The sequence below is a fragment of the Chiloscyllium plagiosum genome, unplaced genomic scaffold (assembly GCF_037043375.1).
Source record: "Chiloscyllium plagiosum isolate Xiang-an unplaced genomic scaffold, Cpla_swu_hap1 HiC_scaffold_22, whole genome shotgun sequence".
NCBI lineage: Eukaryota > Metazoa > Chordata > Chondrichthyes > Orectolobiformes > Hemiscylliidae > Chiloscyllium > Chiloscyllium plagiosum.
The window spans coordinates 52,333,934-52,361,220 of record NW_028270160.1 but is presented as its reverse complement, the minus strand read 5'-3'; the positions used below and the strand labels follow the sequence as shown (position 1 = coordinate 52,361,220).

Sequence of the window (27,287 nt, the reverse complement as noted above, 5' to 3'; positions counted from 1 at the left end):
AGTGAAATTTGAATTCAATAAAAATCTGAAATAAAAACCCAAAGAGTGGCAACCTTGTAACTGCTGATGGTCAACAAAAAAAATCCACCTGATTTATTAATGCCCTTGAGGGAATAAAATCTGCCATCCCAACCTGGTGGGTCGCCCCACTTACAACATGTAGTTCATTCTTAACATCCACCTGGACAATTAGGGATGATAACAAATGCTGACCTAGTCGTAAGTGCCCACATCCCATGACCATTCTTTGAAAAATAAATTCCCTGCCCTTGTATCCAAGCCCTACTATATCCTCCACCCCCATCACTGGGGACCTGCTCACCCTCAATTGCCAATGACATCCTCCCTGTGAAACCCAATCTCTGCCACTCACCACTATCTATGGATGGGATCCCAAAATAGTCTCTATATTAACCAGCAGCAGAACTTAATCCTCCTGCGCAGCCTGTAATGTAGAGCTGCCAAACCCTGATCAGCTGGCAGCTTCCAGAGGATGGGATTTCTGCTCCAGGATTCAAAATCCTGGAAAAGGGCTCATCTTAGTTATTTCAATGCCTTACAGGCATTTTATTTAACCAGTTCTCCCGATTGCAATGACACAGGTTACATACCATTCTCCAACCAGGAACCTGCATCAGGAATCTGAAATTCCACTCATTTCTATACAGTTGTTGTCAAGACAGCTAAAGACAATAGAACCTTTTTTCGATAATTACTTATCTCCTTTGTGAAGTTAATTGAAGCAATTTATCCTGAAATGCATTATTCAGCATTTGCACTACCTCATGAACTTATCTTTCCCAGTGTCTTTCAACAAAGAATATTCAGACCTTCAGAACATCTTGTGAGCTGTCTGTTTTATTTTAAAGGGCAAAGGCAAAAGGAAAATTGTTTTGCTTTCAAATAAATATAAGTTGTATCCGGCACTAAAGGATGTCATAGTACTTGTGATGACTGCACTTTGGGCTTTGAGAGGCATTTTAGCTTTGTATATTGCAAGTTGCAATTTGTTTCATGTAGCAAAAGCTATGAATGTTTACATATGTTTAAGCCTGGAAGGCGTCAATGTTTGTAACGTATAGAATAATAATTTTATTGACCGTGCAATATGCTCACTTTGTCTCAATATATTATCGTTAATGATTTTCTTTCAATCATTATCGTGGACGATTCATCAGGATAACACTCAGCAAACAAGATGTTTCCATTTTCTGCCTTATCAGCACCAATGAAGACACTGGACTGTCCAGCTATGCTGAACGCAGAAGTTTTATTTCCAGATTTTTATTTCTTGCAATGCCACTGATAGCATAATCCAATTCCAAACAAAGTCCTTATTTTTACAATTGTATTTCACATGTGACTATGTTTGTTTGGATCAATCGCCTGTGTCATATTTGTTCTTGATGGGGCATCTGACCAACAGGCTCAAACTGCTAAAACCATCCTAAAGGGTAGATTGAAATAAACTGATACTCCTAGGCTGGGAATCAAGGATAGGTATGGGGCAAGATCTTCAAATTAGAGCCTGACCATTTAATATTGAAATCAGAAAATAACTTTTCACACAAAGGGTTGTAGAAATGCCGAATTCTCCCTCATCCTGCACTGGAGCTCACAAGACTGCATTGTATTGAGAGAACTTGAGTTATGGTAGATAAATGGAGCTCAGCTAAGTCAGTCGTAATATTGAATGGCAGACAAGATTTCAGGACTAAAATACCTATTCCTGTATGGCTGTCATGACTTTTTACTCTTAAAATTTCATAGAGGAGTCACATGATCCCTACAGTGTGGAAAGAGGCGGTTCAGCCCATCAAGTCCACACAAGTCTCTGAGGAACATCCCACCCAAACCCTACCATATCCCTGTAACCTAACATTTCCCATGGCTAATCCACCTAACCTGCACATCTTTGGACTGTGGGAGGAAATTGGAGCACCCCTTGGAAACCCTAGCAGACACAGGGAGAATGTGCAAACTCCACACAGACAATCACCCAAGGCTGCAACCGAACGCAGGTCCCTGGCGCTGTGAGGCAGTGCCACTGTGTCACCTGCTTTTGATGTATTTATTGACATTTTGTCACTTACTGATCCATCAGCTAACTACTTGGGATGTGGTAAAAATTCTGTATCACAACATAAATGGGAAGAGTGTGCTGATATTCATGCTCCACTGTTCCATAAGCCATCAGAAATCATAATATTATTTCAATTAGACCTCCAAAATGTCCCTTGTGTCCAACTGACTGCTTTTCAGGACAAAAGCAATTTACGTCAGGTTTCATCAGCAACAGACAAATAACTTAATTTATTGCACTGCACTTAACTTTAATAAAAGCAGTGCAAGAAAACGTCTAATTTATGCAATTTAAATTATGCCCCTTCAGGACCCCAAATGCCCATATATTTAAACAAAGTTAAGACAGGTGAAGACAAATGGTCCAACGCATATTACAGGTGAATAGGGAATATAGATAGGATAAACAAAATTGTGAAGACCAAAGATCCAGACCGTGTGGGTGGCACGGTGGTAGTGGGCGGCACGGTGGCACAGTGGTTAGCACTGCTGCCTCACAGCGCCAGAGACCTGGGTTCATTTCCCGCCTCAGGTGACTGACTGTGTGGAGTTTGCACATTCTCCCCGTGTCTGCGTGGGTTTCCTTCGGGTGCTCCGGTTTCCTCCCACAGTCCAAAGATGTGCAGGTCAGGTGAATTGGCCATGCTAAATTGCCCGTAGTGTTAGGTAAGGGGTAGATGTAGGGGTATGGGTGGGTTGCGCTTCGGCGGGGCGGTGTGGACTTGTTGGGCCGAAGGGCCTGTTTCCACACTGTAAGTAATCTAACCTAATCTAAAAAATGGAAGTCATTTTCCTCACAATTCTTTTGATTTTTCAATGATATACCAGTGTCTGCCATCATAATAAATATTGATTCCATTCTCCTGGAACGTAATGAGTTTCAACATGACTTACTTGTATTTTGCATTGCAAACCTTGCTTCCTTGACAATTAGTCCAATTAGCTGAAGGGCCAAATAAGAATATTTTGAGAAACGGAAATAACGGTTGTCTTAATATTTCACTATTGCTGGGCAACATGACTTCTGCTTATTTCAGGTGAAAGTATGGACCAGAGGTTCTGTATTTTCTTTCAATATTTAACAACACATTAAAATAGCTGGACCATCCATTCTGGTACCAGAACATTGTTTTGTGAATAATGTGAGGTGTGGCTTTTTAAAATATTATTCTGTACATTGACAGGTTGAAGATCAGGATAGTGGAAACTACAGCATTTCTCGGTTCCGATTAATCATACCACCCACAAAGGATGGAAAGGATGGATTTGTAATAGAAGAGTATACTGGTGCAATCAAGACAGCAATTACATTCAGAAACATGAGAAGGTCTTATTATAAGTTTGAAGTTATTGCAACAGACAACTATGGAACAGAATTGAGCAGTAGTGCACAAGTTGTTGTAAGTACAATAAAGATTTTTTTAAGTTATATATTGCTTTATCTTTAAATAGATTAGAATCATCATAGAATCCCTGCAGTGTCAGAGCAGGCCATTCAGCCCATTGACTGCACACCGACCCTCCGAAGAGCAGCCAACCCAGACCCACTTCCCTACCCTGTTCCTGGAACCCGCATACCCATGGTTAATCCACCTAGCCTGCACATCTTTGGACTGTGGGAGGAATCCAGAGCACCCAGATGAAGCGCAGACACGGGAAGAGTGTGCAAACTCCACACAGAGTATCCCAAGGATGGAATCAAACCTGGGTCCCTGGCATTGTGAGGCAGCAGTGCTAACCACTGAGCCACTGTGTCTCGCACCCATGGTACTTCTTGATGGCCTGCCTCAATGGCAACCTCCAGTGGCCAAGCATGGCAGCCTTGCAGTGGTCCTCTCTTTTCCCAAACCCAAAAGCCAGGTATTGAATTATAATGGACTTTGTCTCAACTTTTAAAAAACTATAACTTCTGTTATTAATGTAGGTGCCGAGACATAGCGACTTAAACACTTTTCACTGCATTTTGTTTTGTAAAGAATTACAAGTGACAAAAAAATGACTATTCTATGCTATTATGATAAAGATTAAATGCCATTTGATTTTGTCAGGAGTCTCACCATTGTACACCTTGTGGAATTGGTTACAGATATATATGCCTTTGTGGAAGTCAGTTAATCAAAATGAATATTTCATACTTTATTTGGTGCACTCTGAGTTAATTAGTGGTTGATTCAATTGTGAGTGATGGTAATGGCTATTGTCAACTGTATTCTGTTATTTTAAAATTGTGTATTTAATTTCGTTTAGTAGCAGGCTTTAGTGTAACCTTTCTTTATTCCTTTACTTTTCCAGCCATTGAAGTCAGCATTAAAGCATATTCAAAATAAATCTTTAAAACAGATATCCTACTCATACTTGAACAGTCACCCCATGTGTAACCATACATCGCACTATCATTTTATTTAGGCAAGAAGGCTTATGTTGAATGGTCTAATGCAATGCACTGAGGATCTCTTTCATGCACCAATTTGTATTTGGAAATGATAGATAGATGAATTTGTAGATTAATGAATAAAATAGTTATTTCGCATTGTCATTTGCTTCCTTCACTAAAGCTGACCAGCAGTCTTTCTTCCACAGAAAATGGCAGGCAGATTATTTGGATATCACTAACAATGGAGTCTATTGCTCCAGATTTGTAGTCTTGTTGAAGCTCTGTTATCATGCCAGATAATCAGTTGTGTGCACAGCAAGAATGCTGAAGAAAACAATCTTAAATTGTATTTAAGATTTCAGTTCAGCATCCACAGCTCTTGTATCCTTTTTAAGTCGAGTTAGAATAAAATGTCATTTTTAGCTTTCATTCACTTTTTTTTACGTTCAAGGTACATTTTACTAAGCTACTCTAGTAAATCAAAATTCTATGCCTCCTTTAAAGGTTGAGGGATAGTTTCAGTGCATCAGTATTATGAAATATACATCACATGCACTCCTTTCAAACTGCAAGCTTTCGGTGTGTAACATTTGAATGTATTTAGAATTCAAAGTATATCTGAATCCTATGTTCACCTGATCAATTTAACAGCCTCTTTCATTATGTTTTATTTAAAACAGTTGGAGTTCTTGTGAAATTAATCGTGTGTTGTCTTGTCATAAATTTATTGTGATCTTTGCACATTCGAATACCCAACACATATTTAGAATTAAACTAGGCAAAAATAAAGACTCTGATTGGGCAAGCACTTGATGTACTGAAGTAACACTTCAGATGCTTGATTGTGAGGAGGAGGTGAAGGCTCATCAATGTAGTCCAATAAAAATGGCCCACATCTTCTACCAAAATGGCCCATTACAGTGCAATACTCCATGGGCAGATGACGCATAGTGGATTGGACAAGGTGCACCAATACCTCATGAAAACTAATGAAATAATGTTGTGCAGGAGCCACTAACACGGCGTAAGACAATACCACCTAGAAGAAAGTTGAATGGGACGAATGGCTGGAGGTTATACTCAGCAATCATGTAATCCATGTTTGATTTACAGCATTTAACATTGTTTTACGTGACTTGAAAGTTTATTTAAGTCTACACTCGGGAAAGAAAATTCAATTTTGATATTATGAAACAATAAGTGATTCTTGATCCATTGCTTGATGAATGTAATGTCCACCATTGTTGCTGAGGACCATAGCTTGTAAATCGGATTGGCACTCTTCTCAACCACACAACAAGTGTTAGGCAAGATAATCTTCAATGAGCAAGCAGTGAGAGGCTTACTCAGTATTATTGTACTGGAAAGCTCCTACAGTTTGGCTGGTTAGAATCATAGAATCCCTACAGTGCCAAAAGAGGCATTTAGCCCATCAAGTCTGCAGCCGAAGTGACCATCCGAAGAGCAGCCCACCCAGACCCAGCTGCCCCCCCCCCGCTATCCTATCCCCATAACCCTGCATTTACCATGGTTAAGCTACATAGGCTGTACACCCCTGGCTACTACAGGGCAATTTACATGGCCAGTCCAGCTAACCTGCACATATTTACTCTATGAGAGGAAATCGGAGCACCCGGAGGAAACCCACGCAGACATTACGTGAATGTGCAAATTCCGCACAGCCACACAAAGTTGGAATCGAACATGGGTCCCTGGCACTGTGAGGTAGCAGTGCTAGCCACTGAGCCACTGTGCAGTCATCATGGTTAAAAACTACAATATTCCTGTTCACAATTGGGAGTTCCTAATCAATGGGTTTACCATGGGTTTCCCTGAACTTTTCAGACAGTTCAATAAACAGCTTATCCCTAATAAAATGCAAAAGGTCTGTACACGTAGATTTTGTAGACTCTTCAAAATGGTGATGGCTTTGCACATAAGCAAGAAAAATTCTCTTTCTTCTGATTTAAAAGAGTATTGGTTTACTTCCTGTTTGTTCCTAAAAGTAGCAGTGCTTATCAATATACTCTGAATACAAAATGAATGTCTCCATATATTCTTTATATTCATCAAAATGTGTTGTTTAACCTTGTGTTGTGACAATCTGTATCCAAGTTAAACATTCCTCATGACCAAATTGTAGCATAGAATTAGCCAATAGCCTCATTCTCTACATCTGAAGTTCCCACAAGGAAATGCGAAACTCTGAGCGTGTGATTTTAACTTGTTGAGTCTGTTATCCAACCTGATAAACAGTGAGGTTTATGCAGCTTTTAAAGTAAAGCTGAATCAGTTGTTCCTTAAATGAATGGAACAGGTTGGTCAGTTAACAAACCATCAGAACCAATACAATTGTATTTGTCCTTTCTCCAGGTGTCTGTCGTCAATGAACTGGATATGCAAGTGATTGTTTCCAATGTCCCACCCACCCTGGTGGAACAGAACAAGGATCAGTTGATTGGGTATTGTACTGTTTTCATACATTAAAGTCTAAAATTTATTTGTCTGATAGAAGGAAGTGACAGTTTCTTTAAAATTATTTTTGATATTTTAATTGTTCTTGAGATCTGCAAAATGAAATTTGCATATAAAATGCAAAAGCTCAGCCTTACTTTTCAAGTAGACTTTTGAAACAATTCTGTGATTGGATGTTGCTGTCACTGGAAAGGCCAGCATTTATTGCCCATTCTTAAATGCCCTTGAACGGAATGACTTGCACAGCAATTTTAGACGGCAGTTAAGAGAAAATCACACTTTCTGAGAGATTGGAGTTCCACATAGGTGTAGATGGAAGATTCACTTCCTGAAAGGAAAGTGGATAAATTAGCTTCAACAATATAAACTTAATACTTCTGCTGGCCATTGTTAATTTAGCAAAATTTTAAACAGGTTATGAAATTATTTTGTCTGCTGTTTTAAACACGAGATCATTCATTTACATCGATTCGTGTTTCAGTGGAAGTATTAGACACAAACTGTGCTAAATGCATTAAAAGCCTTGGGACATTTTATTACATTCAGGGTTCTGTATAAAGATAAGTTGCTGTTGCTGAATGCTTGTATTATAGTAGTGCATTCACACCTGCATATAGACAATGCAAAGTGCTTGATAACTTTTGGCAACGAATGCAAATAGATGTGTTAATGTAATGTGGCTTTGATGGTTAAAAATGCAAGATTTATCCAGACACTATGTTGAGATGCAATTGGTGAGCCTCAGACTAGAAGGGAGGAGATGGCAATAAGACATGTTTAATTGAATGTCACAAACGTTATTAGATCTGTGCACACAACAAGATTTCAGCAAATTAGGTGTACTTCCAGGGTTAAAATTGGAGCTCAGGACATAACAAGCTTGCCGTATGCTGATGACACAGTGCAACTTGCAGAAACAAATGAGGTTGTACAAATATATCATCAATCAAGCAAAGTCTAAAACATTAAGATTATAGATTGATTACAAACACCAAGTCCACAAAAACCGAAGTTTGCAAGTAGTTTGCAGGAATACAATAGAACAAACTGGACTGAAGATTCAAGTGGGTAATATCACACAAGAACATATAGCTAAGCTTGTTTATTTGGGACAAATAGTAACAAAAAGATGGCAAAGTTAGGAAAAGATGGAGATAGCCAGACGTAATTCAGTGAAGATGAAGGATGTGTGAAAAATAAGAATACTTAAGCTTGTACAAAAGGGAAAAAAATTCTCAATCTGACAATTCTTTGTCTCTTTCTTTTTGTTTTGCATCCAGTTTGACATTAAATTCATCAATCTTCTCCCTCATTCTAGTTCCTTCCAAAGGCAGCATTAACATGTAGAAGGAGTTGAAAAATGTCGTGCTGGAAAAACACAGCAGGCCAGGCAGCATCCAAGGAGCAGGAGAATCGATGTTTCAGGCATAAACCCTTCTTCAGGAATTCCATAAGCCCTTCCTGAAAAGAAGGGCTTATGCCTGAAACGTCGATTCTTCTGCTCCTCGGATGCTGCCTGGCCTGCTGTGTTTTTCCAGCACGACATTTTTCAACTCTGGTACTCCAGCATCTGCAGTCCTCACTTTCTCCATGTAGAAGGAGTGTCAACATCTCATCAACATATAGGGCACTATCATCATTTGAGACATTATCAGTGGACAGCATTCTGGAGAGTATCCATGTGTAATTCAGAATTGGTGTAGGAAACAATATCAATAATTGGAGCAGTATCAGTGTAAGGGGCAGTCACAATGTTGGAGAAGTATTGGTGTGAGGGAGAGGTTCAGTATGCTAGATATTATCAATACGTAGGGCAGTATCAATGTGTGGGAGTCTATGTATAATATCATGGTACGGAGACAGTAATGCTGTCTGCAGCATGGTCAGTGTGTGTTGGATGCCATCTGCAAGAGGGGCAGCAGCATGTGAAACAGTATCAGCACAGGGCTGGTGTATCGGTGTGTGGGGCAGGGTCAATATGAGGAAACTTTTCTCTGCACGGGGCAATATTGGTATTTTGGATGCTGTTAGCATGTGGGCCATATAACCACATAGAGTCATAGAGATGTATAGAATGGAAACAGATCCTTCGGTCCAACCTGTCCATGCCGACCAGATATCCCAATCCAATCTAGTCCCACCTGCCAGCACCCGGCCCACATCCCTCCAAACCCTTCCTATTCATATACCCATCCAAATGCCTCTTAAATGTTACAATTGTACCAGCCTCCACCACATCCTCTGGCAGCTCATTCCATACTCGTACCACCCTCTGTGTGAAAAAGTTGCCCCTTAGGTCTCTTTTATATCTTTCCCCTCTCACCCTAAACCTATGCCCTCTAGTTCTGGACTCCCCGACCCCTGGGAAAAGACTTTGTCTATTTATCCTATCCATGCCCCTCATAATTTTGTAAACCTCTACAAGGTCACCCCTCAGCCTCCGACGCTCCAGCCGAATCAGTCCTTGCCTTTCCAAATACATGTACATCCTGTCCCTCAGGATTCCCTCCAACAACTTGCCCACCACCGAGGTCAGGCTCACTGGTATATAGTTCCCTGGCTTGTCTTTACTGCCCTTCTTAAACAGTGGCACCACGTTTGCCAACCTCCAGTCTTCCGGCATCTCACCTGTGACTATCGATGATACAAATATCTCAGCAAGAGGCCCAGCAATCACTTCTCTAGCTTCCCACAGAGTTCTAGGGTACACCTGATCAAGTCCTGGGGAGTTATCCACTTTAAATCATTTCAAGACATCCAATATTTCCTCCTCTGTAATCTGGACATTTTGCAAGATGTCACCATCTATTTCCCTACAGTTTGGGGTGTAGGTTTGATATCCAGACGTTTCATTACCTGGCTAGGTAACATCATCAGTGGCGACGTCCAAGTGAAACGAAGCTGTTGTCTCCTGCTTTCTATTTATATCTTTCTCCTGGATGGGGTTCCTGGGGTTTATGGTGATGTCATTTCCTGTTCATTTTCTGAGGAGTTGATAGATGGCATGTAGATCTATGTATTTGTTTATGGCGTTGTGATTGGAGTGCTAGGCCTCTAGGAATTCTCTGGCATGTCTTTGCTTAGCCTGTCCCAGGATAGATGTGTTGTCCCAGTCGAAATGGTGGGTTTTTTCATCCGTGTGTAGGGCTAAGAGGGAGAGAGGGTCGTGTCTTTTTGTGGCTAGCTGGTGTTCGTGTATCCTGGTGGCTAACTTACTTCCTGTTTGTCCTACGTAGTGTTTGTAGCAGTCCTTGCATGGAATTTTATAGATGACGTTGGTTTTGTCCATGGGTTGTACTGGGTCTTTTAAGTTTGTTAGTTTTTGTTTGAGAGTGTTGGTGGGTTTGTGTGCTACTAGGATTCCGAGGGGTCTTAGTAATCGGGCTATCATTTCTGAAACTCCTTTGATGTATGGTAAGGTGGTTCGGGTTTCTGGCTGTGTTTGGTCTGCTTGTCGTGGTTTGTTCTTGAGGAATCTGCGCACTGTATTTTTTGAATATCCGTTCTTCTTGAATACGTTGTATAGGTGGTTCTCCTCTGTTTTCCGAAGTTCGTCTGTGCTGCAGTGTGTGGTGGCTCATTGGAATAGTGTTCTGATACAACTTTGTTTGTGTGTGTTGGGATGGTTGCTGGTGTAGTTAAGTATTTGGTCAGTGTTTGTCGGTTTTCTGTATACACAGGTTTGTAGTTCTCCATTGTCCTTTCTTTCGAATGCAAAGATTAGAGCAAACAGCTGAGAAGTGGCAGATGGAGTTTAATTCAGATAAATGCGAGGTGCTGCATTTTGGGAAAGCAAATCTAAGCAGGACTTATACACTTAATAGTAAGTTCCGAGGGAGTGTTGCTGAACAAAGAGACCTTGGGGTGCAGGTTTATAGCTCCTTGAAAGTGGAGTCACAGGTAGATAGGATAGTGAAGAAGGCGTTTGGTATGCTTTCCTTTATTGGTCAGAGTATTGAGTATAGGCGTTGGAACGTCATGTTGCGGCTGTACAGGACGTTGGTTAGGCCACTGTTGGAATATTGCATGCAATTCTGGTCTCCTTCCTATCGGAAAGATTTTGTTAAACTTGAAAGGGTTCAGAAAAGATTTACAAGGATGTTGCCAGGGTTGGAAGATCTGAGCTACAGGGAGAGGTTGAACAGGCTGGGAGTCTTTTCCCTGGAGCGTCGGAGGCTGAAGGGTGACCTTATAGAGGTTTACAAAATTATGAGGGGCATGGATAGGATAAATAGAAAAAGTCTTATCCCTGGGGTCAGGGAATCCAGAACTAGAGGGCATACGTTTAGGGTGAGAGGGGAAAGATATAAAAGAGACCTAAGGGGCAACTTTTTCATGCAGAGGGTGGTACGTGTATGGAATGAGCTGCCAGAGGATGTGGTGCAGGCTGGTACAATTGCAATACTTAAGAGGCATTTGGATGGGTATATGAATAGGAAGGGTTTGGAGGGATGTGGGCCGGGTGCTGGCAGGTGGGACTAGATTGGGTTGGGATATCTGGTCGGCATGGACGAATTGGACCGAAGAGTCTGTTTCCATGCTGTACATCTCTATGACTCTATGACTCTATAACATAGAGAGACACCTGAACCTCTGTTTTAATGTCCACGCTCTTCAGTGCTTGGTTAAGATTTGTCTGGCTATTCACAGATGCTGCCATTTCATCTTCACTGACTCTCAAGCACTGTGTGGCTCCCATCACTGGCCATTAGATTCAAAATGTTAGGATTGGTGCCACAATGTGATTTTATTGCAGAATCACAAAGATCCACAAGGTGTGAAACTTAAAAGCCAGATGGTGACAGGAGGCATTGATGGATCAGCTTTCCAAACTTACCTTTGAGAAAGTTCCTTGTGACCCAGGAAGAGCAGTAGTGTTCTCAGTCTCCAAGATCCAATTCCATCATCCGTTTGATTCTCTGGCATTACAATATTCCAAAGCCAATTTTCTGTCCTTGGTCCTGTTGGTTTTGGGCTGGCGAAAGGGGTGGGATATTTAAATGAAGCCTAGGTCTTGCACTGTGATTTCTTTGAGAGTTTCCCTTTAACATGCAGACCTCCTCCTTATCCCATGCCTCCAAGTAACTTGAATAGGTAAAGTGGCATTAGTACCTAAACGCTAAACCTCTGAGGATCTTGTGGCACAGGGGTAGCGTCCCTACTTCTGGGTATGTCAAGGTTCAAGTTCTGCCTGCCACAGGGATAAGTTTATAACATGTCCAAACAGGTTGATTTAAAATAAACACTGATTAATCCAGCTGCTGTATCTCCAATAGTAAGACTTGAGTATGAGTGTAAAGTATGTACATACAAAGTGGTATCCTATGTTACCCACTTCTGTTTTATTAAATTTGTGCTCTTAGAATTCTTGAACGTTATGTACAGGATCAGATTCCTGGAGCAAAGGTAGTAGTGGAATCCATCGGTCCTCGCAGACATGGAGATGGCTTTCAGGAAGAAGACTATTCCAAGTCAGATTTGATGGTTTATGCCATTGACCCTTTGACAAACAGAGCAATTTCAAGGAATGAGCTCTTCAAGTGAGTAAAACACAGGCCAACTGTTTCAAAATTTGTTCAGTTTTCATGTTTATCTGGAATTAACTTGTGCTACTGACATTTGTTTTCTGCTGAAAGTTAGCAAATGCTTTTTATTGTGGGGATAAATCTAGATTGAACAGAGAAGTGAGAGCTCTCTGCTGGTGAGTATTAATTTATGACTAACACATTTGTGCAATATTTCTCTGTTAATTATTCAAATAGGAATGTTTTCCCATTTAATGAGTGAATAACTTTATTAAAATAGCAATAGTTGAATGTTGTTTAAATGTACTGTGTTCATATTCTAATATCGCTTATTCTTAGAACAGAACACAGATTATCATTTTGTGATGCCTATGTGTACTTAAGTCTCCCCTACACGTTAGAAGTGGGAGAGACAGTCTCTGATATTTCATAATTCATTAGACTGTCCAATAAGCATTTCATGTCAAATGTGCAATCTTAACATTTAACAAAATTTCTAAATGATAGTCTCCGTCCAATCAAACGAAGGAGCCCTTTCAAAATGAACCTCTGAGAATTATATGACTGTTTGCTCATTTGTAAACATTTCAACATACGAGACACCCTTCAGTGAGATTCAGTCTCTTTTTAATGAGACATGCAGAGCAATATTTTAAATGTATTGCACATTTCCAATTCTTACAAAACCACTGTGTCACATTTTATGTTCTGGGAAGCTGTTCATGTGCCCAATTTCAAAGCCGTGGTGATGTTCTCTCCTATATGCTCATTAATGAGACTTGTGGAGGATATTCTTTGCAATTGTTTAAGAACATTGATGACAAGAATGCTCATTAAAACTTATAGAGAAGCGAAAGAAAACGTTCAAAGCAGCAGTTTCTGCTTCCACATGAGATGTCAAGAAATAAGCAACATTGTGACAGAGCTGTGATTGGCCACAATACCACATGTAAAGCTCTATAGAGCAATTAACCTTGTGAAAAAAATAACTGAATTAGAAATTTTTTATTATTTCTGTCAAAATAAAATAGAAAAGTGACATTAACGCCTTTCAAAATGGTAAATAACTCCCCCCCTCTATCAACCTAACCCCTGCTTATAAACTGTCCTAAAAGGGTCTGTCATCCCTCCTGTAAATTGCCTCAGGACATTTTAGTGTGTTACGACCATTATACAAGTATCAAATTGTTATTATGGACTTATACAATTAGTTGCTATATTTCTACATTTTCTTCAAAGTAGTACCATTTAGTTTATATGATTTTTCATAATTATTCCTGCCAAAATGTATCACTTTACACACGTCTAAATTAAATTTTATCTGCTATGTGTCTTCCCATTTCACCATTCCATGATGACACATCAGTTGTATTTTCCATTCATGCATGGGCTGTGAATGTAGACGCCCTGGCCAAGGCCAGCATGTAATGCCCACCCCTGACTGCCTGACAAATTTAATAACAGACTGGGGATAGCCTAAATAGCACGGAAACATGAAGCATGTTATTATCAGTCACCCTCAGATTCCATGAAACTGTCATCAATAAGTAGCAGGACTCTGCAAGGAGATATGTCTTAGCTAAGCGAAGATTAATATGAATTGCAGTTTTAAAATATATATCTTACTCTCCAATTTATGTTTGTGATTGATAAAGATTTCTAGATGGCAAACTTCTAGATATAAATAAAGACTTTCAGCCTTACTTGGGACAAGGAGGTCGTATTCTGGAAATTCGCACGCCGAGTGTGGTGGCAAATGTACAGAAACAGGCACAAGCTGTGGGCTATACAGAAGGTGCTCTGCTGGCTCTGGCTATCATTATCATCCTCTGCTGTTTACCTGCAATTCTGATTGTTATGGTAACCTACAGACAGTGAGTACACACCTTTTATGTGTTAATCAATACCTGCGATTTAATTCATTTTGCTGTGAATTGGATTATTTCTCCATCATGTCACCCTTAATCAATGCTGGTTGGATTGGCGATAGAATACACTTTGACTTGCTGTGAGCAGTTGAACAAAATTCAATTCTCCCCAGGTTGGTTCTCAGTTTCTCTATGAAGAAACATTATTAAGTGAAACTAGCCCACAGTAAGAAGAAGTTAAAAGCTAGTTCCTGACAGCTAGTACAGTGTTGGAATTAATGGAGCTATGGGGCTGAAATCTCTTTTTGGGGTGAGAAGCCCTGCTGGGTGCATTTTATGGTCAAAACCTTGCATCACATCGTGCCCGCCATCTGATTTTTGACATGTGGACTAGGGTGCACATACTCAACATCTGATAAGGGATGAAGGATTGGCCGTCAAGGCTTAAGGGGCCAACAGGACGGGGTCACCTTTGTCCGCACCTCTGCCATTACACAGAGTAGCCTATGGCCATGCTTGTGGATAATTTGCACTTGTAGAGATGTGGCAAAGTTGAGGTTTGGAAATAATAGATCAAGCACTGGTCCCCTGATCTTCTGATGAGAGTCAGTCCCTAAACATTGGTTGGGCTTAATTGCTGACTTGAAAATTATAATCAACGTCTGTGCACTGACCTTAAGGTGCTAAATGAGTTACCTGGCCACTTGTGAGTGGATAACCATTGCCTCCAAAACTGAGATGTTTACAATTGACCCAGAAGATACCAGCAGCAATTACGAGCCTATCCATGTCCAGTTCTCTCTCTGTTCAGGGCAGTCTAGTTTTCAGCCAACCAGATTTCTATATGCTCCCAGATTTTGTTTTTACCCAATAACTTTTAGCTTTAAGTATTGAGCATAGCAATGCTCTGCAGGGAGCCATAGCTTGTTCCTGTCTCTTCTGCACAAGCCTTGAACAACAAAAAATGGAGGTGAAGTTTAATATTTATTTACCACTCCCCATTGTGTTTCTCAGTTGTTTGTAATCAGGCTTTTTTTTTCCCCTTCCCATTGCATTTTTCCAATTATTTGAACCAAGTATTTAGTGCTGTCGTCTCCAAATGCAATGATACCATTTGTGAACACGATGAACCTGTCATTTCTGGCAGGTAAAGATTCATTTTCCATCCTGATCTGCAAATAAGAAGGTAGTGGTGTCCCTAGTTATTGAACAATTGCAGTTGGTGTGACAAAGAAGCTTATGCAATACTTTAAAGGATGGAATTTTAGGAATGACACCCAACAACGATAGTGGAGCTGTCATTCCTTCATTCATCAGCGGTCCCTCGCAAATGAACATGACTCTCTTTGACACTCAGGGTGAGTCCATAGGTGGCTGTGCAGTCTGATATGGCTATCACAGGCTCTGTTACACTTTGGGCAGAAAGTGGTCATAGGAAGGGATGGGCGGGGCATTAGTACGGCAGCGCTCTCCTTTCCCCTGGCTTCCGCTTTTTCCAGATGGCAAGTCTTGAGGGGCTTGATGTTTTCCTGAATGCTCCTCCTCCAATCTGGATGGTCTTGGGCCAGTGATTCCCAGGTGTCTGTAGGAATATCACCCTTCATCAATGAGGCTTTGAGGATATCCCTGAAGCAGTACCTCTGTCCACCTGGAGCCCGCCTGCCGTTTTGGAGCTGGGAGTAGAGCACCTACCTGGAATGTCTTGTGTTGGTCATGCGGTTGATGTGCCCAGTACATGTCGTGCTGTACATGTAGTACACGTAGAAGAGGCTTTGAAGGAATTTTGGAAGTAACTGCATTTCCATGCACCACAGTTTACAGCATGCACCAGGTACTGATGGCTTAAGACAGAATATTTACATATTAATCTTTCATAAACCTGTCAAGATTGGATGAAACACATCAGTTTTCAGTCCTAGGTGATCATATTGAACCTTCACAAGATGCAACTCCTCAGCAGAGGCATGCAACAATGAGGCCGCAATGCTGCTGCATACGAGCTTTCACCCTGAAAAGCCTCCGAGCAGATGGCTTCAAGTTTGTGTTTCTTCAATCTTTAGCTATACAAGCTATATTTCAGCGCATTGCTTCACCTGACTATACAATCTGGCCTTTTGTATTTTCATATAATGTTATTTCTCTACATTTTCTAGATCTTCATAAATTATGCCACTCACTGAACAACAAATTACCCCTGACACTCACCAGCATCGGAGCTGATTTTGTTTAATTTCATTTTATTTTATTTATAAAGCATTTTGCAGATAACAACATATTGTTCATTATTTTGTATATCTGTGTTGTGTTATTCGGCAATTGAATTTTGAATGAAGCATGTCATTGAGCATTGCATGTTAACTCTCTGACTTGAAAGAATTTGCAGATCAGAATTTGGATCATTTGCAAATATTCTAATGCTGTGCTCAATGACAAAACTAAACAGTTATGTTATTTTCTTGTTTTTGGCTCTGCATCATTAATTGAACTGATTAAAATGCAATCATAAAAGTGAGGGTTGAAATGATGATACTTTCTCTCTGCAAGCCCAAACTCTTAATATTGATGATTGCAGATTATATAACCAGAAATCTATGTTCCAGCACTATCTCCAACCCACATTCATGCCTATGATGGAAAATCATAATTTCAGCTCTACTGTTTGGTCATTGATAATACATGCACAGTTTGAAATGAATTTTCAACTAAAAGAACAAATATTGGTTAACATTTTTTTCCTCTTCTTTCTCGTTGCATTGTATCAGATTCAAAGAGTAAGTATAGCTTTTATTTTCATGTGGTTTATTGTATTTGTCAGAGCATGTTCTGATTGTATGTTAACCTTAAATACTCATGACTTAAATAATGATCAATTTAATATGCAATCTAATTACTCTGAGATGCAATATCACAGCCAGGGAACACATGATTACACATCTGATTATATTTTAACCTAATGTTTCATAAACCGACAATTTAGAGTTCACATAAAATTTCATGAACAGCTAAATAACCTACATTGATAGGTAATAAATTACATCATAAATCAAGTAAACTAACAAACATTTGCTTTTAGCGATATGTAAAGACCCATTTCATTTCCGGTTTGTTGATGTGATTGGTTTATGGCCAATAGAATATAATTAACCAGCAGTTTATAACGTTGATATGAAATGCAATGAGAGAGTGCCAGTAAAGTTCCTCGTTACATAGTGGCTCAAGAAATAACCAGGTTATTGTATTCTTTAATCAACGCAAACACACCAGTTTTAAAGCAGCTTTTGTTATGTATTTAAAGCTGCTTGTAATTTATAGATAGCATAAATAATGTTGCAAGATATATGCATTGTAATTCGAATCAAAGATTGGGTGTTTTGGGTCATTGAAGTATTTTAACTTACAGTAATATTTAGGCTGGTAGCTTTATAGCCTGTCTGATTTTCAATTCTATCCAGGTCATCAGGGCAGGTTTTAATTTTCACCAGAATAGATTCCCAAGCTGGGTCTTTACTATAGATCCAGCAAATTTTAACTGCTTGGATCCATTTAAATGCTACTCTCTCGTTTCAGGTAGGAAACAGCAATTGGTTTGATGGGGGTAGGGCACATTGTGGAAGAGGCTGAATGTTAGAGAAGGTAGAGGACTTAGGGTGTAAGTTTGCTCGCTGAGCTATAGGTTTGATATCCAGACATTTCATTACCTGGCTAGGTAACATCATCAGTGGCAATCTCCAAGTGAAGCAAAGCTGTTGTCTCCTACTTTCTATTTATATCTTTCTCCTGGATGGGGTTCCTGGAATTTGTGGTGATGTCATTTCCTGTTCATTTTCTGAGGGGTTGATAGATGGTATCTAGATCTATGTGTTTGTTTATGACGTTGTGGTTGGAGTGCCAGGCCTCTAGGAATTCTCTGGCATGTCTTTGCTTAGCCTGTCTCAGGACAGATGTGTTGTTCCAATCGAAATGGTGTTTCTTTTTCATCTGTGTGTAGGGCTACGAGGGAGAGAGGGTCGTGTCTTTTTTGTGGCTAGCTGGTGTTCGTTTATCCTGGTGGCTAACTTTCTTCCTGTTTGTCCTATGTAGTGTTTGTGGCAGTCCTTGCATGGAATTTTGTAGATGACGTTGGTTTCGTCCATGGGTTGTACTGGGTCTTTTAAGTTTGTTTGTTTATGTTTGAGAGTGTTGGTGGGTTTGTGTGCTATTAGGATTCTGAGGGGTCTTAGTAGTCTGGCTGTCATTTCTGAAACTTCTTTGACGTATGGTAAGCTGGTTAGGGTTTCTGGTAGAGGACAATCAAAGGCATGCAGAAAATGCAAGTTCAGACTTGTGAGTTGGTATTCTGATGTATCGTCACAATGACTTAACATTGCTATTGTTCTTCATAAATTTATCCAAACATCTGTCATTCTTTCAGTAAATGTTTTTTTTCAAATATCAGAACTGATTCAATGTCTCACTCATTCAGCTTTCCAGTGCAGCTTTCCTCATTCACTTTAAATTAATAACTTTAGTACTACTTAATGATTATAACCTTGTCATAGTCCCTAAAGAGAACAAGAACTATTTTAAAAAAAGGATCTCCTAGTTGATCACTGAAAGAATGGCATGTCAAGATTCTACCATTTAATATCTGTCAGTTACAATTTAGATTAGATTCCCTACAGTGTGGAAACAGGCCCTTCAGCCCAACAAGTCCACACTGACCCTCCAAAGAGTAACCCACCCAGACCCATTTCCCTCTGACTAGTGCACCTAACACTACGGGCAATTTAGCATGGCCAGTTCACCTGACCTGCACATCTTTGGACTATGGGAGGAAACCGGAGCAGCCAGAGGAAACCCACGCAGACCCGGGGGAATGTGAAAACTCCACACAGACAGTTGCCCAAGGCTGGAATCAAACCTGGGACCTTGGTGCTATGAGGCAGCAGTGCTAACCACTGAGCCACCATGCTGAATAGGTCAATATTGCTGAACCCACACATCCTTGGACAATTTCCCATGGCCAATCCACCCTAAGCTGCATGCCTTTGGGAGGAAATCTAAGCCTTCCTTTGATTCTGCTGTCTGAATCCTTTGATTCAGACAGCAGAACAGGTATTGTGGCCTCCCTTATTTTACCTTAAGTTTAGAGACAGTTTAAAAACAAAACAAATTTGTAATATCTTCCTTTTGTTGATCAATCTTCTTTTTAAACTGTCGAGCTTCAGTTTATCTGATCTGTGCTCAGACATCTTTCTCAACAAACCTTGGAAGTCTGTTTCTATTTGCACCCTTTTTAAATGTGTGCTTTTAAAATGATAAGGACAGAGAAGCCTATTCCAACTTTGGTATCTCTGGGACATAATGCAGCCTTAACATAATCGTATATCCCAGGGACAAACATGTTTGATTAGAATGTTTCTGAGTTTTTTTCTTGCTAAACATAAAGTACATTCACTGTTTCCAGCTATATTCGGTTGTGGAATAGAGAGGAATTTTATAGAGATCTGAGTGACATGGGCTATTGGAAGATTTGTGGCAGATTCAGACAAAAATTCCAAAGAAGCTTATTTTGATATTCGTGGCATATCACCGCATTTTTTAGCATTTGTCAAACGGCAAGGCTAGCTTCTAAATTTATTTAATTAACCTATTACACACCTATGGAGCAGGTGGGATTTGAACTTGGGCCTCCCCGTCCGAGGGGAGGGAGACTACCTCTGTGCTACAAGTGGGCCCAAAGAGAAAGGTTGTCCATCCAGTTGATTTTTTTTTTATTCAACCCATTCAGAGATGCTATTACACATCTTTGGAGTAGATGGACCTGAACCTAGGTCTCTTGGTCAAGAGGTAGGGACAGTATCACTGCACCACAAGAGCCCAAGTATTTAAAGATCTTTAATCGACCTGTTCAAAGTTGCTATCACACACCTCTGCATCAGGTGGGACTTGAACTCCCCACCTACGTCCGTGACACCACCCACGCCCTCCACCTCCTCCAGGATTTCCGCTTCCCCGGTCCCCAACGCCTCATCTTCACCATGGACATCCAGTCCCTGTACACCTCCATCCCCCATCACGAAGGACTCAAAGCACTCCGCTTCTTCCTTTCCCGCCGTATCACCCAGTACCCTTCCACCGACACCCTCCTTCGACTGACTGAACTGGTCCTCACCCTGAACAACTTTTCTTTCCAATCCTCCCACTTTCTCCAAACAAAAGGAGTAGCCATGGGCACCCGCATGGGCCCCAGCTATGCCTGCCTCTTCGTAGGGTATGTGGAACAATCCATCTTCCGCAACTACACTGGCCCCACCCCCCATCTTTTCCTCCGCTACATTGATGACTGTATCGGCGCTACCTCGTGCTCCCACGAGGAGGTTGAACAGTTCATCCACTACACTAACACCTTCCACCCCGACCTCAAATTCACCTGGACAGTCTCGGACTCCTCCCTCCCCTTCCTAGACCTTTCTGTTTCTATCTCAGACGACCGAATCAACACGGACATCTACTACAAACCGACCGACTCCCACAGCTACCTGGACTACACCTCCTCCCACCCCGCCCCCTGTAAAAACGCCATCCCATTCTCCCAATTCCTTCGTCTCCGCCGCATCTGCTCCCTGGAGGACCAGTTCAAAATACGCACAACACAGACGGCCTCCTTCTTCAAGGACCGCAATTTTCCCCCCCGACGTGATCGACGATGCCCTCCACCGCATCTTCTCCACTTCCCGCTCCTCCGCCCTTGAGCCCCGCCCCTCCAACTGCCACCAGGACAGAACCCCACTGGTCCTCACCTACCACCCCACCAATCTCCATGTACAGCGCATCATCCGCCGTCACTTCCGCCACCTCCAAACGGACCCCACCACCAAGGATATATTTCCCTCCCCTCCTCTATCAGCTTTCCGTAGAGACCACTCCCTCCGCGACTCCCTTGTCAGATCCATACCCCCCACCAACCCAACCTCCACTCCCGGCACCTTCCCTTGCAACCGCAGGAGGTGCAACACTTGCGCCCACACCTCCCCCCTCACTTCTCTCCAAGGCCCCAAAGGAAACTTCCATATCCGCCACAGATTCACCTGCACCTCCACCCACATTATCTACTGCATCCGCTGCAGCCGGTGTGGCCTCCTCTATATTGGGGAGACAGGCCGCCTACTTGCGGAGCGATTCAGAGAGCACCTCTGGGCCACCCGGACGAACCAACCCAATCACCCTGTAGCACAGCATTTCAACTCCCCCTCCCACTCCACCGAGGATATGCAGGTCATTGGACTCATCCACCGCCAAACCACAACAACGCGACGGTCGGAGGAGGAGCGTCTTATCTTCCGACTGGGAACCCTCCAACCACAGGGGATGAACTTGGACTTCACCAGTTTCTTCATCCCCCCTCCCCCCACCTTGTCTCAGCCGAATCCCTCTAGCCCGGCACCGCCTTCCTGACCTGCAGTCTTCTTCTTGACCTCTCCGCCTCCACCCTACTCCGACCTATCACCCTCACCTTGACCTCTTTCCACCTATCACATTTCCAACGCCCCTCCTCCAAGTCCCTCCTCCCTACCTTTTATCTTCTCCTGCTGAACACTCTCTGCTCATTCCTGAAGAAGGGCATGTGCCCGAAACGTCGAATCTTCTGTTCCCTAGATGCTGCCTGACCTGCTGTGCTGTTCCAGCAATAAAGTTTCAGCCTTGAACTCAGGCCTCCAGGTCCAAGATTAGAGGCAATACCATTGTGCCAGAAGAGGGGCCTAAGGCCAATTTCTAGCTAATCAGTATAAGTTGCCACTTAAGGAGGGTGGTAGCTTCTAAATACCTTACTAATACTCCTGTGAACATCATTATTATTCAGCTTCTTACCTTACCAAATGTGCTAAGCAAGCTAGGCATGGGGAATTCTTGACAAGGGAGATAGCCTTTGCTCAGGAGTTATAGGCACAGTAAGTCAAGAGTAACCTCTGATACCAGTCCAGAGGCTTGAACATGGTCAGTCAGCCACTTGAAATGGTTTGAATCAGGTTTCCCTGAACTGAACTTCAGGCAGCTACCACCCACCTTGACTCTTTCCACTCTATTGGAGGCAGTTTTCCTCCTGGAGTAAGAGAGAAATAGATAATAAGGGAGATGAAAGTGGGTGGTTAATCCTGTTATTTTTGGTACAGGTCTGGAAGTGTCCTGGCAGAATGAGTAGGTCGCACAGAGGGCATGCAGGGTTAGTGATATTAGGGGTTAGGTGGGTAAAAGTGACTCAGGGAAGATGACGCACGCAATAGAGAGAGTGGGAGAACAGGAGCCTTGGTTTGCATTGGGAACAGCAACAGACCGAGAGAGAGAGAGTATGAGTGTGAGGTATCAGAAAGTCAATAGTGGCACTTACAGTGGCAAAGTGGAGAAGGTCGTTAAATCTTTTCCTACACAGAGCTGGGCATTTGTCCATGTGGTTGAGTCTGCACTGACCCAGGTGGCAATCTTGGACCAGGATGGCACAGTCTGGGATAGTGGCCTCCACCGCTGATCCTAGAGGAAGATGACATCCCCACATCTGGACCAGCCTGTCCAGAAGGACCTGTTCACAAAGTACCAATTTTCCGTTGCCTGCTATGTTCATATCAAATATCAGGAATTGCAAAAGGCGTCTTCAGACTGACAGTACTCAATGTCTGAGTGCTGTAAAGCCTGCTAAAGATGCCAGGGTGCAAGGAATGCTGGTCTTTCAGTGGATATCTGGTGAGTGATGAGTTGTTCCAGAAACGTCACATGGGAAAGTGGGCTGGAATGAGTAGGGAGAGATGCCATAGGGATAGGGTGGCTAGTTAATAAGGTCTGTTTGGTAAGATATGATGAGAATTGTTATTGTATCTCACGGTGACAATATCTCCAAAACACTGAGGCCATGTGCGCTTAGTCATTAAAAAGTAGTCTGATTCAGCCTATAACATCAGAGTGACCACATGAAGTCAGAAGTCTTGGTTACTCACACCAGCTCTGCCTTGCACTTTGCCCCCTCAGTTATAGATATCAGGCTCACAACAGAATTGTGATAAAAGCAAAACACAGCCACTGCTGGATGGTTTGTCAACCCCTGGTTGAAAACAGAGATTGTAAGAAGTGTCAAAAAGGAGAAAATCAGAGGGTTTGGGGAGGAAACTGTAGAGCTTAGATCATAGGCAAATGAAGATGCAATCATGAGACATGGAGTGTTAAGGTCAGAGATTCTCCAGAGGCCAAACGCAGATGAGGCATTTGAGGCTAAATGTGATAGTACTGGTACAGAGAGGTTAGACCATGAAGGAATGTAAAAAGAAGGATGCACATTTTACAATTGAGGTGTTTCTTGATCAGCCAGCAGGTTAGGTCACTGAGCACTTAGGCTGATGGGTGAATGGTGGTTTGAGTTTGTTTAAGACTTGAGCATTAGATTTTTGGCTGTATCACGATGTGGAGAATCAATAAAGTCACAAATGAATATTTCAGCAGCAGATGAGCTGACATGAAAACAATTAAAGATATTACAAAAATGAGAAAATGCTCAGTGTTGGGACAAGTCCATGATTGAAAATTCACCTTGGGGTCAAGTGCATCAAAAGTGTTGGAGAAGGACAGTTTGACCAACCATATCAAAGGTGGCAGTGAACTTGAACAGTAAGAGGAGGGACAGTTCATCTTTGTCACAGTCAGATGAGATATTATGACAGGGGTTGAAAACTGTTTGGAGGGATTCATGCATAGAGATTCAGGAAAGCTGGGAAGGAATGTAAGAAGTGGAAACACGTAAGAGGACTTTGGGGAGGAAAGGGAGGATTGAGAAAGGATGGTTATTTTCAACATTGGTGCGATCATTGTCTGCTTGTTTTGAGATAAAGGACAGTCTTGGCAGATTTAAAGGAGAAGGGGTAACAATTGATCAGAGATTTGTTAACCATATCATCATATGGAGTATAAGGATATATATGCTGTAGTTTAGTGGGAATAGGGTCAAGGGAACAGAAGTTGGGTCTAAGCACAAACTTGGAGAAGGTGAAATGGTCAATATTAAAAAAAAAGAGACTGCTACAATCTCACAGCTAAGAGAGGGTGCGCAAGTGATAGAGATGAGTATGGCAGACACAACAGATCAAATGGTCTTGATCTTAGTGATAAAGAGCTCATGAGCTCTGAGGTTGGAAGAGACAGGGGAAGCGAGCTAAGAAGATAATTTGTGATAAAGAAAAGAAGGTAGATATTATTCCTACATTTCAGGGTGTTCCTAGAATCGTGAACAGTTTTGGCAAGCAAGACAATGCTTTTTGTGGTCTAGTGAATGGCTAAACCAGTTGTCCACCAAAACTGTTTTAAGTCTTAAAACTGTGGGCCACAATTTTACTTGTCCTAAAAAAAAGCTTGTAAAGTGCAATATAGTCAACTCAAATGAGCTCTTAGTAATTTGGTCAATTATTGGATTAAATCAGCATTTCTGTGCAATATGTTGAGTAAAATTTATAAGGACAAAATATGAGCTTGTGGACAGTGCTTTATTGTAAAAGTTGATTTGAAAGCATTGGCATTTTCTTCATTATTACCCAAAACAAATCAGTCATTTGAATGAATCAAACATAGCAGGAGACACAGTTTTGATGAAATGTTTCTGATCATCTGTTTTTGTTTGAATAGGCGACAGGCAGAGTGTGCAAAGACAGCGAGAATCCAGATGGCTTTGCCAGCAGGGAAATCAACTAGTGGCCCTGCTACGAACCTCTATGAAGAACTGGGTGACAACACCATGTAAGTCTTTAGAGTTGTGAATGTTTTAAAAGGTATAAGTGCACTATGTACTCAATTTAATTTGACTACTGCCTGGGACAACATGACAGGTATGTTTAAAAGTACCCAAAGGCCATTTCAATTCTTGAACTTTAGAAAGGAAGGCTTGCGATTTTGAAATCCCATATGTCTAACATGTTAAATAAAATCAGCTCTCAAGCTGACCATCAATTATTTCCATCTCTAATTTTTATAGGAACATTTTTAAAGGGAAATAAGGAACATAAATGATACAAGATTGCATTGCTAGCTACTGTAGTATTTAGAAACATTTGGGTGTGATTACATACACATGCCTGGTAGTTCTTCCCTTTGGGAAGTGTCTGCTGCAATTGGGAAAATGCTATAATCTCAAATAGAAATACAAAGAGTTTAGCTTTGTACTTCAACCACAATGTGACTCTGTATGATAGCTTACCCCCTCTTAGTATGCAGTATACATTGTGAGAAGCAATCATGCAGAATGTATGCAAGGAACAACATGTGAAGCTTACTAGAGTCCAGCTGCAGGTTACATTTCAATAGTGAGCTCTGCTCTAATGAAGGATACATCTCCTTACTGCAGAATTGAAATGACTTCATTAAGGGAGACAATGGCCTTTCCCTAGACTATTAATCCAGAGACCCAGACAATGTTCTGGAGAACTGGATTGAGTCCTTCAATGGCAGATAGTTAAATTTGAACTCAATAAAAATCTGGAATTAAAAATCAAAGGATGATCATAAAATCGTTGCTGATTATCAGAAAACAAAACCATCTGGCATTTAGAAAAGGAAACTGCCATCCCTGCCTGGCTGGCCTGCATGTGACTCTAGACCCATAGTAACATGGTCGACTCTTAATTGCCTTTCGGCAACTGGTGATAGGTAATATATGTGAATGAATAAAAGCAAACTCCTTCTTTCTAGTTTTGTGCTGTCAATCGCTGTAATGCTATGCATTTCAAAACTGAAGTATGTACAAAGATAGTTTTATATTTATTTTATCCATACTAATATATTCAGTGATTTCTTTAATTTACTATATGGAATGCTGATGTTAATGCTATAAATACACATCATATCTACACACGGATTCAGCCAAATTTGGCATGCATTTTGAACATGTTTGAATGCGAGAAATATACAGATTATGCCAGGACCTTGAATTAGCTCAGCCTTAATTTGAACTTACATGGTCTTCTGTGAGGCCCCCACAAAAAATGCCTGCCTTCTATTTACCCCATCAGCTCAGTCACCTGCTGGAAATGCACAGAGCATGCTCCACTGAATTGAGTCCTAAAGCTGTTGGTCTGGTACAACATGGTGACGCAGATCTCAAACTGGCTGTTTCCAGCCAAAGTGCAGTGCCATGTTTGGGGTAGCACCACCCTGCCTCACTAAATGGGGAAAATTCAAATTCCCTATATTTGTCTGTCAGTTGAAGGAAAAGCATTGCCAATACCTACATTGAATGAAGATCAGCTACTTGGTTTGTCATTAGCTGTGCAATTTCATGCGTCAGCTTCTGATGAGTGGAGCCAAAGATAAATAAATTAAATTTGGCAAAATAGGGTCAGAATTCTTACAGTTTTATTGGACACCTCTGAGAATTCTAACCAAAATGTTAGCACGTTATCACGCTGCAAATTTATCATCAAGTTCTAAGGTTCTAATTCATTATTATACATTTCTGAGAAAATAACATTAAGCTGAGTTAAATTGGACTTAAAACTAAATAGGCATTTATTATATAGCATTATATAATCATCATCTGGCATCTTAATGATAAAGCAGTGCAAATGGGCACTCCATCTTTAATACACAGAATCAAATTCCCTACTACCTCTTAATATTTGAATGGGTGTACATGAAGTTGCTTACATAAAGAAATTTTTTTTTCACTTTTATTTCTATCATGTATTTGGTTTTGCTGAACTATCTTCCATACTAAAACTGCACATCTGTTTCTTTATCTGTTCACTTGCAAACTATCTCCATTAAACTACTTTTGGACTCAACATTTAGGCATCAGTAAGTAATCTGAATTTGTGGCATTGTAGAACTAAGCTAGGAAGTGTATTAGTCATTTTTGCAGTTCATGGTTATATTTAGCTAGGTGTTGTAATGCTGAATAGCTTGATATCTTTAATAATTGCACAGACCCTGAATATTGTTGAACAGGAGACATGC

General features: G+C 41.2%; 1 protein-coding gene across 9 annotated transcripts in view; it reads left to right on the top strand.

Moving 5' to 3' along the window:
- Window positions 1-27,287, top strand: part of pcdh15b (protocadherin-related 15b) — a 1,538,224-nt gene that overhangs the window by 1,450,759 nt on the left and 60,178 nt on the right. For all 9 annotated transcript variants that reach the window (XM_087999065.1, XM_087999066.1, XM_087999064.1 and 6 more), the window contains 5 exons: window positions 3,267-3,482; window positions 6,830-6,918; window positions 12,295-12,471; window positions 14,112-14,330; window positions 24,966-25,076. In XM_087999065.1, coding sequence (XP_087855191.1) covers window positions 3,267-3,482; window positions 6,830-6,918; window positions 12,295-12,471; window positions 14,112-14,330; window positions 24,966-25,076 — 812 coding nt within the window. The remainder of the gene's footprint in view (window positions 1-3,266; window positions 3,483-6,829; window positions 6,919-12,294; window positions 12,472-14,111; window positions 14,331-24,965; window positions 25,077-27,287) is intronic.